We start from the raw sequence: 16338 nt of genomic DNA, 5'->3' as shown, positions 1-16338 counted from the left end.
AAGGGCTATGTAAAGGCCTGGAGGCATGAAAAAATAAGAGATAAGTCAGAGATCTAAAAGGAGCTCATTATTATTGTAGCTGGAAGTGTGAAGGGTTAGAGGAATGGGGGGTGGGGAGCGGTGTTCTGAGACTGTAGTGTAGGACTGTACGGAGAATGAGATGCAGCTTCTGTTCCTGAGGAACTTACAGTCTAGTGGAGGAAACAGACCTCCAACAGTTCATTTCAATTAGGCTGATGTCATGGTGGAAGAACACACAGCAAATTGTGACTGGACAGGCACAAAGGAGGGCCTTAAACACCACACAAATATGTTAAAATTTTATCCCACAGGCAACAGTGAGTCTTTGAAAAATTCTAAATGGGTACCAATCACAACAGTGGCAAGTGTGGATGACTGGAAGGTACAAAGACTAGAGCAGAGCAATACAATACAATACTTTGGCAGACCAATACAAAGGTGTCTGCCAAAGCCCAGGCAAGCAATGTGATGGGCCTGAGCTAAGCCGCCCTACTGTGGCAACTGTGTTTTTCTAGCCAGGGAAATGGGAGGCGATTCTTTCAAATCTATCATTAAAAGAAGAAAAAGAAAAATCCAGAGCAATATTTTCTGAAATTCCTTGTATTCAAGGACTTAGAAAGAAGTTATATCAAGCCTTCCTTGAAAAAAGAGTCAACAATAACGAGGTTAAATTTTAGTACAGATAAACTTAAGGTCAATAATAGGCATAGAGGTAAGCAAATAATGGAATATAAATATGATAGAAAATTATATATACATTGAAAATGACAATAGGAGACTGTATAAAAACCTGAGGAACTTAAAATATATGTAGAGAAGGCAGGAAAAAAATTGTATGTGTAGTACAATTTAGTATAGTATATAAAATATATATGCTGACAGACTAAAAGAGAAAAAATGAAAGTTAAAATAATTTTCTATTATTTTTATTCCATTTATTACAACAATAGAATAAAATGAAATGAAAAAAACAACACAAGATTAATGTTTATTGTATCTAATGGGCCCCACCCAGATGGGTTACATCCGATTTCTGGTTCCAGTTTCCTACAATGGCTTTTACAAATGGTCCTATTGTCCAGCTACATTGTTATTAAAATACAAAAAAAGGGGGGAGGGGATACGTTGGCTTGAAAACTCCTTAAAATTCATATTAAGGACAGCTATCTCGTTCCTGATACAAAGCCAAGGAAAATTCAACACTCTAAAGGGACTCAAAGTCATAGTGGAAACAAATCACACAAATAATTTTTGCAAGTGTATTTCTCTTGAATGCTTAGGGGAAAAGTCTCTGGAAAATGGTTCTGACACCTAAGGGCTTTTAAGCCATTTAAAAACAATTGAACCAGTCAACAAACATGCCATTTATTGAGCATCTATAAGCCATGCATTTAACACTAAAGATACAAAGGGAAAATAAAACATAGTCCCTGCCCTCAAGGAGCTCACAGTCTAAAAGGAGAGAAAGAATGGCTACAAACAAATGCAATAAAGTATGCTGAGTCCTCTGATAGAGGTATGTACAAGGTGCTAAGATAAGCAAAGAAGAGAGGTAGAATGAGAAATCAGGGTAAGCTTCAAAAGGGAGTTAGGTCTTAAATGAGCTACAGAAAGGGAAAGAAGACTTGAATAGCATATGCAAGGAAATGTGAAACAACAGGCAAATGTGGATAATTTTAAGTTATTCCCTATGGTGCAAAGAGTGAGACAAAGAGCAATAGGAAATGAGGTTAAAGGGGTAGCAGGTAACAAATCACAAAGGGCCTTGTACTCGAATTAGAGAATTTGGCTATTACTGAATTCTGTCAAATCTATATAAGATGCACCATTACTTTATGTACTGCAAGAAAGAAAAAAGAAAAGCTTTACATTGGGGTCTATCAATAAATTTAATAGAATACTCCTGCATAAAGCTATACTACCAAAGGGCAACAGCCTCAGTGTAAGATAAAGAAATAAACCAGCCATGTAGAAAGGAACAGCATGAAACTATATTTCTCAACTTGCCCTTAGGTGGAAGGAGAGGGGAAAAATCTCTCGCTGAGAACTGAATTCCAAGCAGGTCTACAGCCTACTTGTGTGGTCTAAAAAAACAAACAAATAAAACTAAAGCTACCAGTGTGGTCCAAAAACAAACAAATAAAACAAAACAAAAAAGTAAAGACTTTAAGGTGGTCTCAGGTTGGTCCCCAGATGACTGGCAAAAACAAGTAGAAATTCTCTTTAGACAAACCAGACTTTAATCCAAAAGCAATTTAAGATGTAATCTCATTTCAAATGTGACAAAGGCACATCTTAGAATTGATGAAAAATAGTAGATCTTACAGTCAGCCTTGAATCTGGAGATGTTTCAGAATCACCTGGAGAACTTTTTAAAAATACTTATTACCAGGCTGCATACCAGAGATTCTCATACAGGCAGGCCTGAAGCACAGCCCTAGAATCTCTATGTTAACAAACTATTCAAGGTTATTTTTTTTTTAAACACAGCCAGACAAGATACCAAGACACCAGCATTCTGTCTGCAAAATTAGCTGAAAATTCCTATTGTAGAATAAAGAACAACAGTAGGATTTTAAGCCAGATCATGATTTGATCAGACGGACACTTTAGGAAGACCACTCTGGTGCCAGTGGACCTTGTGGAGAAGATAGGTTAGAAGAGGGTAAGGATAGGAGATGGTGGATAGTAAATAGAACAGTCAGGAGATCAGTGAAACAGTTTTAAGGCAAGAGACGGTGATCATTTAAATAGTAACAATGGGGAGAAAAATAAGAGGATCAAAGGAGGCAGAATTAGAATTCCATAAAAACTACATGAAGGTAGAGGTGTAGGATCTAATTCTAAAAATTTTAGAAGACTTGCCCCTAATCAGCATAATTGCCACTAGGCCTTGAAAAATAAATTTTTATTTGGGTATGGTAATCTACCACCTTTTAGCTATATAATAAAGTGTAAGTGCTACAGAAAATCCTACACTACATAACTATCAAATGTTCCAAATGCAACTCACACTCAAAATGATCTTGAAGTTGAGATGTAAGCATAGAGGGATTTTATTCTTTCATGTTTAACATTTCTATAAATCAGTGCGTATGAACTGAAAAATTAAAATCTCTTTGGGCGAAAAGAAAGGATTTTTCACTGGTTGATAAATTTAAATTACAAACAGAAAACAATGAATTAACAAACTTACGCTGAATATGAATGAACTGCTTTGGCTGTTTAAACTCTCCTTTGTACAAGCGATTGTAATAGTTGACATTGCTCTCTGCCTCAGGAACTGGAATGACCATGCTCTCTTTTTTTTCTCTGAACACTTGCTGTGCTGAAATAGCTCGCTGTAAATGATGTTCCTGGAAAATGTAAAGTAGACAACATGAGTTGTTTTAATAATGTCAATTCAATGCAAAATTCTATTTACAATTTACTTTGTTTAATAATTGCACAGTGCTTTAAGAATCAATTCTAAACAGTTCCTTTGCCACAGACCTTCAGAAAACATTGCTATCATTCTCCCTTAATACTTGTACTCATACTGATACCACGTTAGATGATTACAATTTTAATAAGTAGGATTTTTTAAAAAAAGATTAAATATTCACAAACTAGAATTTAACATCTCAAGAATTTAACATTACAAGAAAATCGATCCCATTTGCTAAATTAATTGAGGTGTTTATCACCAATAACCAGATTACAGAAGAACATGCAAATAACAGGAAAAGAATTTGTATCACAGATTTTAAGTATCTTCTGCATTTATATATCTCAAACTTCAACAGTACAAAATTCTGAATAACTCAAAGAAAAGATAAAATTATATTCAACAGACTATATTATTATCACGGCAGGAAATATTCTTTAACAAAGGTGAAACAAAAAGTTCTTATAAAATACACCCAGATTCTAGTAACTTTTCATTACCTCCACCACTTAATGGACACTTTCTCCCTTGACCCCCTATGGACCATTCCCAACAAAGCACCTTTACCTTGTGGAAGGTAGTAAATTAGGTCATGTCATTCCCCAAAGGATCCCCTTCATGTTTAGATTAAAGGTTAAAATCACTCAATGACTTACAAGGCTTTATACCTCTCTGACCTTATTTCTTACTTTTCTCCTCCCAAACTTTATTCTAGCCACACTCCTCCTCTCCTTTAAGGTTCCTAAATATCCAAATGGATTGTTTCTGAAATTCCTTCAAGTCTCATCTCATCAGAGAGGCCTTCTGTTATTTCCTTACCTAAAAGAGTACTGGCATATACCCAGAGAAAACCATAACTCAAAAAGACACATGCACCCCAATGTTCACTGCAGCACTATTTACAATAGCCAGGTCATGGAAGCAAACTAAATGCCCATCAACAGACAAATGGATAAAGAAGATGTGGTACATATATACAACGGAATATTACTCAGCCATAAAAAGGGACAAAATTGGGTCATTTGTAGAGATGTGGATGGACCTAGGGACTGTCAAACAGAGTGAAGTTAGTCAGAGAGAGAAAAACAAATATCATATATTAATGCATATATGTGGAATCTAGAAAAACGGTACAGATGAACCTGTCTGCAAGGCAGAAATAGAGGCACAGGTGCAGAGAACAAATGTATGGACACCAAGCGGGGAGGGGGAGGTGGGATGAACTGGGAGATTGTGACTGACATATATACACTAACTAATATGTATAAAATAGATAACTAATGAGAACCTGCTATATAGCACAGGGAACGCTACTTCACTTCGTTGTGCAGTAGAAACTAACACAACATTGTAAAACAACTATACCCCAATTAAAAAAAGAAAGAAAGAGTACTGGCTATGCTGCAATGCATAAATTAAGATTTACTTATCAGTAGCCATCCTTTCAACACATTTCAGAGTACCTGGAAGACACCAGATACTACTCCTGTCCCTGAGAATTATGAGTGAATGAGAGACAGACTTTGCCATTAAGGAACTTAGGTAGTGGTACCTGAGTACGCGATCTGAGCTTGACAAGCATATCTCTTTTCAATTAGTCAAACCACTCGTTTTGGGAGGATAGATAAAGATGTCCAAAGGAAGTAAAATGTAAACTAAGAGTTTTAGGATCAACAGGGATTTTTAGCAAGGCAAAAGAGGAAAAGAAGAAAACAACTCAGGCAGAGAAAACAGAATATCCAAAATGGACAAAAGCCCAGAGACATTCAATAAAAGGCAAATATTGAACAAAGGGACATGAGGGTGGGTGCTGGCTTAGATCTGTTTCTTCACCTTCAGAGCAAGGAAGAAATACATTTTTCTTCATAGGGTAGAATCCCAAGTTGGAGCACTAAGTACATTTCCCCATATAAAAACTACTATCATCTAAGAAGTTGTGATGGGATCAAACACGCAAACAAACAGCATCAAGAAACTAGGAAGCCAGGCCTTGACTGAGATTGGCAATTTCTAGCATTATTTAAGCCTATACTTTCCTATTTCCTTCATGATATTTCACCTCTCCCAGTTAAAGAAAGTGATGCAATATGCAATGCCACCCTGCATTTATGTAATGTTTTATAGCTCTCGAAGTACATCCACAATCACATGTCTATTAGCTCCTTACAATCTTGGGACACAGGCGTAGATATTATCCCATTTTGTAAATGAGACTCAAGAAACAAGTGACTTGCTCTTAGCAAATAGGAATGATATATAAGAGAGCCAAATTTCAGGACTCCGATTCCAGTGTTCCTTGACTATTCCATCCTTATTAGAAAAGTCTGGCAGATAAAAAACCATGTTCTTGTAATGCTAATAATCTACAGACACAGGTGAAAAAAGGAAACTGAGCACATTTTTTATTTGAAGAGATTCTTCTGATATATATTTGACTTTGCCCTAAATACAAAACATTTTTAGGTATTATCCAATTTTTGAAATATATCTTTAATAGATTAAGATTTAACATTAATTTTACAAATGAAAAAACTTAAAAACAGATCATGGATGACTTCCTTCTTAATGCGGACTACAGATGACAGATGCAGCCAGAAATTAAGGAGCCAGATCATGACACCTCCCCCATTTTAATCTACAGACCAAATTTAGCTCAAAGAATAAATTCTCAGCTATCATTACCTTCCCCAGATTATCAGTCTCTCAATCCAAAAAAATCACAAAAAAAACAATGATATGGCTTCTTGAGGACCATGTTTCATATAATAGCGATAATCAGTGGCAAACATACAAAAGGCTCAAAGTAGGTACCAGTTTTCATTTGTCATTTTATTGGGGGAAGATGTTGACAGGAGTAATGCTGATTCCTTGTTACATGCTGCATCATACACTGGTGAGGTTACCTAATTTTTAAAAATAACTAAAAACGAAGCACTACCTAATTTCCTTTCCTTTAAAAAAGCATGCCTTTGACCCACTAACTCCACTAATGGAATTCATCAAAAGGCAACAAACAAATGGGCAACACTGACTAAATGAAAATGCTCATCATGGTACTGTTTATAGCACCAAAAAAAAAAAGTCTAAATAGCAATAAATACAGACTTAGCATATCCATAAAATGGAACTCTTAGGTAGTAGTAAAAAACAACATAATTTAGACCTCTATTGACACGAAAAAAGCCTGGAAGAATACAGAATAGAACATTCCACAAAATGCTATAATTATTTCTTCTGTGTCCCCTTTTGCAGTTTCAGAAATTTTCTATAGTAAATAGTAAATCTACACTTCTTTCATAAACTAAAAAAAAAAAGAAAAAAAAGAAAAAGAAAAATGCTATAAAAGTTTAACATCTTTTTTTTTTTAAACATCTTTATTGAAGTATAATTGCTTCACAATGGTGTGTTAGTTTCTGCTTTATAACAAAGTGAATCAGCTATACATATACATATATCCCCATATCTTCTCCCTCCCGCATCTCCCTCCCTCCCACCCTCCCCATCCCACCCCCCCAGGCGGTCACAAAGCACCGAGCTGATCTCCCTGTGCTATGTGGCTGCTTCCCACTAGCTATCTATTTTACGTTTGGTGGTGTATATATGTCCATGACACTCTCTCACCCTGTCACATCTCAACTCTCCCCCTCCCCATATCCTCAAGTCCATTCTCTAGTAGGTCTGTGTCTTTATTCCCATCTTGCCACTAGGTTCTTCATGACCTTTTTTTTCCCCTTAGATTCCATATATATGTGTTAGCATACTGTATTTGTTTTTCTCTTTCTGACTTACTTCACTCTGTATGACAGACTCTAACTCCATCCACCTCATTACAAATAACTCCATTTCATTTCTTTTTATGGCTGAGTAATATTCCATTGTATATATGTGCCACATCTTCTTTATCCATTCATCCGATGATGGACACTTCGGTTGCTTCCATGTCCTGGCTATTGTAAATAGAGCTGCAATGAACATTTTGGTACATGTCTCTTTTTGAATTATGGTTTTCTCAGGGTATATGCCCAGTAGTGGGATTGCTGGGTCGTATGGTAGTTCTATTTTTAGTTTTTTAAGGAACCTCCATACTGTTCTCCATAGTGGCTGTATCAATTTACATTCCCACCAACAGTGCAAGAGTGTACCCTTTTCTCCACACCCTCAAAGTTTAACATCTTAAATGAAAGAACTCTCCACCAAAATACACAAAAATCACTTCTCATGGTTACTTTGACATTCTGAAATATCCTTTTGAAACCTACCATATTATACCTAAACACTTTTTGTGTTTCCCTAGAAATATTATACTTTCTCTGTCCTTTATACTTTTCCTAGTAACACATGAAATTACATGAAAAGCCGTTAAATGCAAACTAAAAGACGCTAAATAATTAATGACTTCTAGTCATGTATAATAAGTATCAGGCACAACCCTACAGGGACAGAGTAGAAATATTTTTTCTTTTGGAGATGAGTAAACTAAGACTCTATGATTTCTATGACGGAAATCAGCAGGACTGAAATTTGAATCATTATTTGTATGTCTCTTTTCCATCTTGCCAAGCTCATGCCCCAACTTGTAGGGTTTCAGAATCTATTGGGTTAGGCTGCATACAAAGTCAAACATTATTCGTTGATGTTTTAAAAATTTACATCCAAAATTCCCAATTAAAGATACCTGACTGAATAACTACATTTACCTACTCTACCTCACTATAATAGTAAACTTACTAGTAAAGGACTAAGAAACTTAAAAAGCCACTATAACAAATTGAATTAGAGATGAGCCATCAGCACAAAACAGAATACCGCAAAATTCTGGGAGATCAAAATCAAAAGAGGAAGTTTCAGATCCTTGCAGAGAAGAAAAAGATAAAAACTGAGACCACCTCACCTGTCCTGCAGAAAACCAAATGACGGAGATTTTGAAATACTAGCTAGAAAGAGCCAGAACGAGACAAGCTATTCTCTGCCTACTCCTCAAAAGCAGATTATGCTACACAGTCTACACAGACAGAAGATGGCACCATTGAACTAGGAATGTTGTGAACCACCCTGAATCTATAAAAAACGAACAGAAAAAAACCTAGTAAGTCTATTACTATTATTAAAACCCCAAAAACGAGATTCAACTATACATCTAATAATGAACTCTCTCTACTCCAAAGTGGAGGTGGAGAAGAAAACTAAGAATGTCCCAAACTTAAATATCCCTGAAAGAAACACTTAGGGATATGAAAAAAAAAAAAAAAATCACCTGAATAAGAAACTTAAAAACTAAAATCAGATAAGGGGGCAAAAAACTCAGGGAAAAAAAATGGCAAGAGTTGACTGAACTCAGAAAAGAAAGAAAAAGACAGTTACCTCAGAGATGAAAACTAAAATTACTAGAAACCCAATGCAAAATGTACTCAAACAAAGACATAAGTATGTTGTATAAAGGCTGTCAAATAATCAAGAGAATAAAAATAAGGTGAAAAAAGAACTAAAATGAGTAAGAAAGAAAATGATAGGATATAAAAACAGGCAAAGAACAAATGACATTCATATAATCGGAGTCCTTGAAGAAAGAACAAAATGAAAAAGAGAAAATGCAACAGAACTAGTATTTAAGATAAAAGATATGAGTCTACTTATCCAAAAAAGCCCAACAGGGAGCAAAATGGCACACGAGAACTTGCATAACCAGACAAGATTTGATACTGCTTGGAGCAATCAGGAGAAAACATTCTGCTCACAGCTTCTCCCTTGGGAGGGAAAGAGAAGAGTGGAACGTGTGTCTAACATTCCAGCTTTTTGGGGAGTTGCCCAAGGGACTATCTTCTGTCTCACTTAACTCAGAAGGCTGACTGAACCAGCATTCTTTGGATGCCTGGGGGTTGTGGAGAACAAAAAAGAACTTAGAGTCTTGTTGCAACACCAGAAAACTTAAAGTACCACTGACAAACACCAGAGGGAGCAAAAGATTACAACAAGATCCTGATAAAGAAACCAGTAAACCTCTCTAACTGGGAAATTATGTGCAGATGCCCAGAGAAGATGTATCTCCAAAAAGGGTTTGAGGGGTTTCCAGACTCCCTACCTGAGTTGATTGGTAAAGGCTGTACGAAGCCAATTCATAAAGACTGGGAGTGGTGGCTACTTTTTCAAATGCACAAATTACAACAAAAATTAAAGGCACATGAAAAAAAACAGGAAAAAAAATGGGTCAATCAAAAGAACAAAATAAATCTCCAGAAACTGACCCTAAAGAAATGGAGATCTGTGAATTTTCTGACAGTACAAGTTTAAAATAATCGTCTTAATAAAGTTCAATGTACTAAAAGAGAACACAAATAGACAACTAAACAAAATCAAGGAAAATGATGCATGGACAAAATGCAAATATCAAGAAAGACATAGAAAACATAAAAAGACCAAATGGAAAATCTGGACCTGATAATTACAGTAACTGAATTGGGGAAAAAAAAAAAAAAATCCACCCAGAGGGGTTCAACAGCAGAATGGATCAAGCAGAAGAGAGAATCAGTGGACTCAAGGAGAGGTCATTTGAAATTATTGAGTCAGGGGGATTTCAATACTCCACTTTCAATAATGAATACATTAACCAGAAAGAATATCAATAAGGAAACAGAGGGCTTGAACAACACAAAGACCACCTGAACCTAACAGACATAAACAGAACACTTCATACAGCAGCAGAGTACACATTCTTCTCAAGCTCACACAGAACATTCTCCAGGACAGACCACATGTTAGGCCACAAAACAAGTTTTATCAAATTTAAGAAGGCTGAAATTACATCAAGTATCTTTTCCAACCACAATGGAATTAAAGTAGAAATCAAGAACAAAGGGAAAACTGGAAAATTCACAAATATGTAGAAACTGAACAACATACTTTTGAACAATGGGTCAAGAAAGAAATTACAAAGGAATTTAGAAAACAGACAAATGAAGATGAAAACACAACATAACAAAACTTAAGGGATGCAGCAAAAGCAATACTAAGAGGGAAGTTTATAGCAATAAATTTCTACCTACATTAAAAGAGATCTCAAATCAACAACCCAACTTTACACCTCAAGGAACTAGAAACAGAACAAACAAAACCCAAAGTTAGTAGAAGGAAATAATAAAGATTAGACCAGAAATAAATGAAATTAAGAATAGAGAAATTCAAAAAACACCAACAAAACTAAAAGTTGTTTTGAAAAGATCGGCAAAATTGACAAACCCTTACCTACACGAACTAAGAAACACTCAAATACCAAAAATCAGAACTGAAGGAGAGACATTAAAACTGATGCCACGAGGGTGGCGGGGGTGGGGGGTGGGGATCATAAGAGATTACTACAATTATACAACAACAAATTGGATAATTCAGAAGAAACACATAAATTTCTAGAAATATACAGCTTACCAAGACTAAATCATGAAAAAATTAAAACCGTGAACTACAGTAAAGATATTGAATCTATTCAATCAGTAATCAAACACCTCTCAACAAAGGAAAGCTCATCAACAGATGGCTTCACTAGAGAATTCCACCAACATTTAAAGACTCATCTACAATCCTTCTCAAAATCTTAAAAAAAAAAAACAAAAATCTGAAGAGAAGGGAAAACTTCCAAACTCATTTTATGAGGCCAGTATTAACTTGATACTAAAATCAGACAAAGATACTACAAGGAGGGTGGGGAATAGGGAAATGGGTAAAGGTGGTCAAAAGGTACAAAATTCCAGTTATAAGATTAATAAGTCCTGGGGGTTTAATATACAGCACGGTGACTACAGTTAACAATACAGTATTGTATATTTGAAAGTTGCTAGGAGAGTACACCTTAAAAGTCCTCCTCCCAAGAAAAAAAGAAAAGTAACTACATGAGGTGATAGATGTTAACTAATCTTATTGTGGTAATCATTTCACAACGTATACATATATCAAGTCATCATGTTGTACACTTTAAACTAATACAATGTTTTGTATCAATTATATCTCAATAAAACTGGAAGGGGGGAGGCAGAAGGATACTACAAGTAAAAGAAAAAAATACAAAAAAACAAATTACAGACCAATATTGCTGATAAATATCAGTGCAAAAGTCCTCAACAAAATACTAGTAAACCAAATTGAACACATGAAGATGATTACACATCATGACCAAGTGGGATTTATTTCTGCAATGCAAGAATGCTCAACATATGAAAATTGGTTAATGTAATACACCATAATAAGAGAATGAAGGACAAAAACCACATGATTATTTCAATTGACATGCTGAAAAAAATTCAACACTCTTTCATGATAAAAACACTCAACAAACTAGGAACAGAACAAAATCATCTCAATACAATAAAGGCCATATATGAAAAGCCCACAGCTAACAATATACTCAATGGTGGAAAATTGAAAGCTGTTCCTTTAAGATCAGGAACAAAGCAAGAATGCCTGATTTTGCCACTTCTATTCGACACAATACTGGAACTCCTAGGGAGAGCAATTACCAAGAAAAAGAAACACCAAATTGGAAAGGAAGAAGTAAAAATGTCTCTGCCCACAAATGACATGACCTTTTATGTAGAAAACCTTAAAGATTTCACACATTAAAAAAAAAAAAAAAGTTAGACCTAGTAAACGCATCCAACAAAGTTATAAGACAGAAGATCACCACACAAAAATCAGTTGCATTTCTATACAGTGAACAATCTGCAATGGAAATTAAGAAAACAATCCCATCTTAATAGCATCAAAAAGAACAAAATACTTAGGAATAAACGTAACCAAGGAGGTGAAAGGCTTGTACATTGAAAAACACAGAACACTGCCAAAGGAAATTAAGAAAGACATAAGTAAATGAATGATGTCCTGTGTTCATGGACTAGAAGGCTTAATATTAGAAAACAGAACTACCGTATTATCCAGTAATCACATTTCTGGGAATATATCCAAAAGAATTGAAAATAGGATTTCGTAGAGATATTTGCACACCCATGTTTATTGCAGTGTTATTTATAATACAATAGCCAAGTGGTAGAAGACACCCAAGTGTTTATTGACAGATAAATGAATAAACAAAATGTGGTATGTACATATGATGGAATATTAGCCTTAAAAAGGAAGAACATTCTGACACATGCTACAACATGCATGAACCTTGAGAATATTATGCTAAGTGAAATAAGCTAGTCACAAAAGGACAAATACTGCATTGTTTATATGAGGTTTAAAGTAGTCAAATTCTTAGAAAGAGTGGTGGTTGCCAGGGGCTGGGGGAGGAGAAGGGAAGTTGTTGTTCAATGGGTATAGAGCTTCAGTTTTCCAAGATGAGAGAAGTGCTAGATATCTGTTGTATAACACTGTGCATACAGTTAATACTACTGTATACCTAAATATGATTAAGATACTAAATTTTAGGCTCTGCATTTTTTACCACAATAAAAAAAGCTCATCAAGTACCTGGCAAAAGTAACCCAAAACAACAGACTGTGACATATATTTGAATAAAACTTATTTCAAAAATAATGAAAAAATCCTCAAAGCCTCCAAGCAAACAATAGTAACAATAATATATAATAATAACTTAAAAGGCCAAAAGAATCAGATGAACATCAGACTTTAAAAATAACATAAAGCAAAGCATCAATGAGCAGCATTTTCAGAAACCTCAATGAACATAAAGTATGAATCAAGGATTTTACATCCAGCTAAGTTATCCTTTAAGTATCAAGGGTACACAAAGTACTTAGGGAATTCTGTAGGGGACTTTTGAGGAATCTACTAGAATAGTACTGTTCAGAAGAAATGTAATGGAAGCCACAAATGTGACCCACACATTTAAATTTTCTAGTAGCCAAACCAAAAAAAGTAAAAAGAAAAAGGATGAAATTAATTTTAATAATATATCTTATTTAAGCCAATATAAATATCCAAACATTATCATTTCAACATGTAATCAATATAAAAAGGTATGGAGGTATTTTACATTTTTTTCTTCCACACCAAGTCTATAAAACCTGTATGTAACACATGTGCTTTACATGTACAGAACATCTCAATTCACACTAGCCATATTTCAAATGCTCAACAGCCACAAATGACTAGTGTAGCCCACCTTCATCTTGGATTCATCCAACCAAGATATGAATGGAAAATTTCAACAAAACTATACACACACACACACATATATACACACACACATACACACATATATACATATATGTCAAAGATAGGGAAAAGGCTGGAGCACTAATGTACAAACATCTGCACAGTAAAGTAGAAATAATGCAACTAAAAATGGGAGAAGGAAAACAAGATGAGAGCAAAATAAAAAAAAGAAACTAGCCAATATAACATAATACAAAAAAATTAAATATTATGAAAGAGTTGAGATCAAACATATTCAGTCATATCAATAAATGTGAGTGGACTTATCTCACCTATGAAAACAAAAAGATTTTCAACTTGTCTCATAACCAAAGACTCAATTATATGCTTTATGCAAGAAATACCCCACCACCACCATCACCACAAAGAGTGAGTGAAAAAGAGTAAAAGGAACAGAAAAGTTTATCAGGTAATGGAATACAGTAAGAAAGACATGCAGATCCTAATATCAGACAAGTAGAATTCGAGCCAAAGAGCATTAAGCATGACACAAAACCCACAATTCATTACAAAGATTTTGAATTTCTACACACATTTATGAATATCTATATATCGATAATAATTTATGATCAAATAATCATTTCATGAAGAAAAACCTTCAGATATGCAAAGACAGACAAAGATACACTAAAAATAATTTTAAAAGACCACTCTCAGGGGGCTTCCCTGGTGGCGCAGTGGTTAAGAATCCACCTGCCAATGCAGGGGACACGGGTTTGAGCCCTGGTCCGGGAAGATCCCACATGCCGCGAAGCAACTAAGCCCGTGTGCCACAACTACTGATCCTGCACTCTAGAGCCCGCCAGCCACAACTACTGAAGCCCATGTGCCACAACTACTGAAGCTTATGCGCCTGTAGCCTGTGCTCTGCAACAAGAGAAGCCACCGCAATGAGAAGCCCTCGGCAGCTAGAGAAAGCCCGCACACAGCCACGGAAGACCCAACTCAGCCAAAAACTAACTAACTAACTAACTAACTAAATAAATAAATAAAATCTATATATATAAAAAAGACCACTCTCAGCACAAGACAAATCAAGTGGACAAATAACAAGCAAGGACCTAATAAGCAACTTAATAAGGTAGATCTTATAGTTATTTATCAAACTTTACACACAATCCCCCTTCTTCTCAAGTACTCATGGAACTTTCACAAAACTGATCATAAATTGGTTAAGAATTACAAAGAATAGGATATTACGAATGGAGTAAAAGGGATAAGGAGGGAGTGACAATTCTCTGAGCATATACCCTTTAACAGTTCTTAATTTTAGAACCCTGTTTATGTTTCACATGCTCTAAAAATAATCAAAATTAATGACAGTGTGAAGAGAACCCAAATTAGAACACAAAGAGAAAAAACAAACCTCATTTATTAGAAATGAGTATTCATATGTCTACAATGAAGGGGATTGGGAAAGAAATTTACATTCTTTTCAAAAATAATGATTTGAAGCTTATCCGTAAAACTTAGACCATATACACTTCAAAGGATTGTTGTGATGATTATATAAGTTAATAAGGTGTTCAGAATAGTCCACAGCACATTGTCAAGGATAAAAGTTTCTCGTTTTTATTAAAACATATCATTAAAGTGCAATATTAATAGTAGCGAAATTTTTGAGAACAAAAGCAAAAAAAAATTAGAAAATTTGACAATTCAAAATCTTTTTTAAACACCCATTCATAAGAAAAAATTCACTGAAAGCAAGAAAAAGATGTCCTCAATCTGATAAAGGGCAGGCAGCACAAAGGAAAACCTACAGACCATCATAGTTAATGGTCAAAGACTGAATTCCTTCCCCCTAAGAGCAAAAACAAGCCTAAAAGGTCTATTCTCACCACTTCTAGGCCACATTTTCCCTGAGTTTCTAGCCACTGCAGTGAGGAAAGAAAAAGAAATAAGGGCAGGCAGACTGGAAAAAAAGAAGTAAAACTGCACATAATATGATCATGTAGGGAGAAAATCCTAGGGAATCTCAACAGAGCTACTGGAACTCAAAAGTGAACTTAACAAGACTGCAAGTCAATATTAATAACTCAATTGTATCTCTATATACTACCAACTAAAAAATAAAAATAAAAAGCAATTACCATTTACAACAGCGTTAAACCACTAAATATTTACAGACAGGTTTAACAAAATATGTGTAAAACTTGCACATCAACATAAATGGAGAGATGTAGTATGCTCATGAATTGGAAGGTTCAATACTGTTCAAAAAATTTACTTGTGTAAAATTTCCCCCAAAATTCATCTAGAGACTCAACACAATCCCAATCAAAACCCCAACAGGCTTTTTTTTTTTTTACAGAAATGGACAAGCTGATTCTAAAATTCATATGGAAAGGCAAAAGAAATAGCCAAAATAATCTTGAAAGAAAAGAAGTTTGAAGAACATACACAATCTGATTACAAGCTACATTACAAAATATAAAGCTAAATTATTCAAAACAGTGTGTTACCAGCCTAAGAATGTACATATAAAGCAATGGAAAAGAAGTCTAAACATAGACCCACATACATACATACACATAATGAATTTTAGACAAAGGTGCCAATTAATGAGGGAACTGAATGGGGGTAAGGATAGTCTTGTCAACAAACTGTCTGGACGTCAGTTTGGAAAAAAATAAGCCTATACTCCTACCTCAAACTATACACAGAAACTAACTCAAAAATAGGTCACAGAGACTTCTCTGGTAGCACAGTGGTTAAGACTCTGA

General features: G+C 35.0%; 1 protein-coding gene across 2 annotated transcripts in view; it reads right to left on the bottom strand.

The window, feature by feature from the left end:
* Positions 1-16338, bottom strand: part of EPC2 (enhancer of polycomb homolog 2) — a 112456-nt gene that overhangs the window by 68111 nt on the left and 28007 nt on the right. For both annotated transcript variants that reach the window (XM_036858209.1, XM_036858210.1), the window contains exon 2: positions 3218-3377. In XM_036858209.1, the coding sequence (XP_036714104.1) occupies positions 3218-3377 (160 nt within the window). The remainder of the gene's footprint in view (positions 1-3217; positions 3378-16338) is intronic.

Source organism: Balaenoptera musculus, chromosome 7, assembly GCF_009873245.2.
Source record: "Balaenoptera musculus isolate JJ_BM4_2016_0621 chromosome 7, mBalMus1.pri.v3, whole genome shotgun sequence".
Classification (NCBI taxonomy): domain Eukaryota; kingdom Metazoa; phylum Chordata; class Mammalia; order Artiodactyla; family Balaenopteridae; genus Balaenoptera; species Balaenoptera musculus.
The sequence above is the reverse complement of the archived record's forward strand: the minus strand, read 5'-3'. Positions and strand labels throughout refer to the sequence as shown.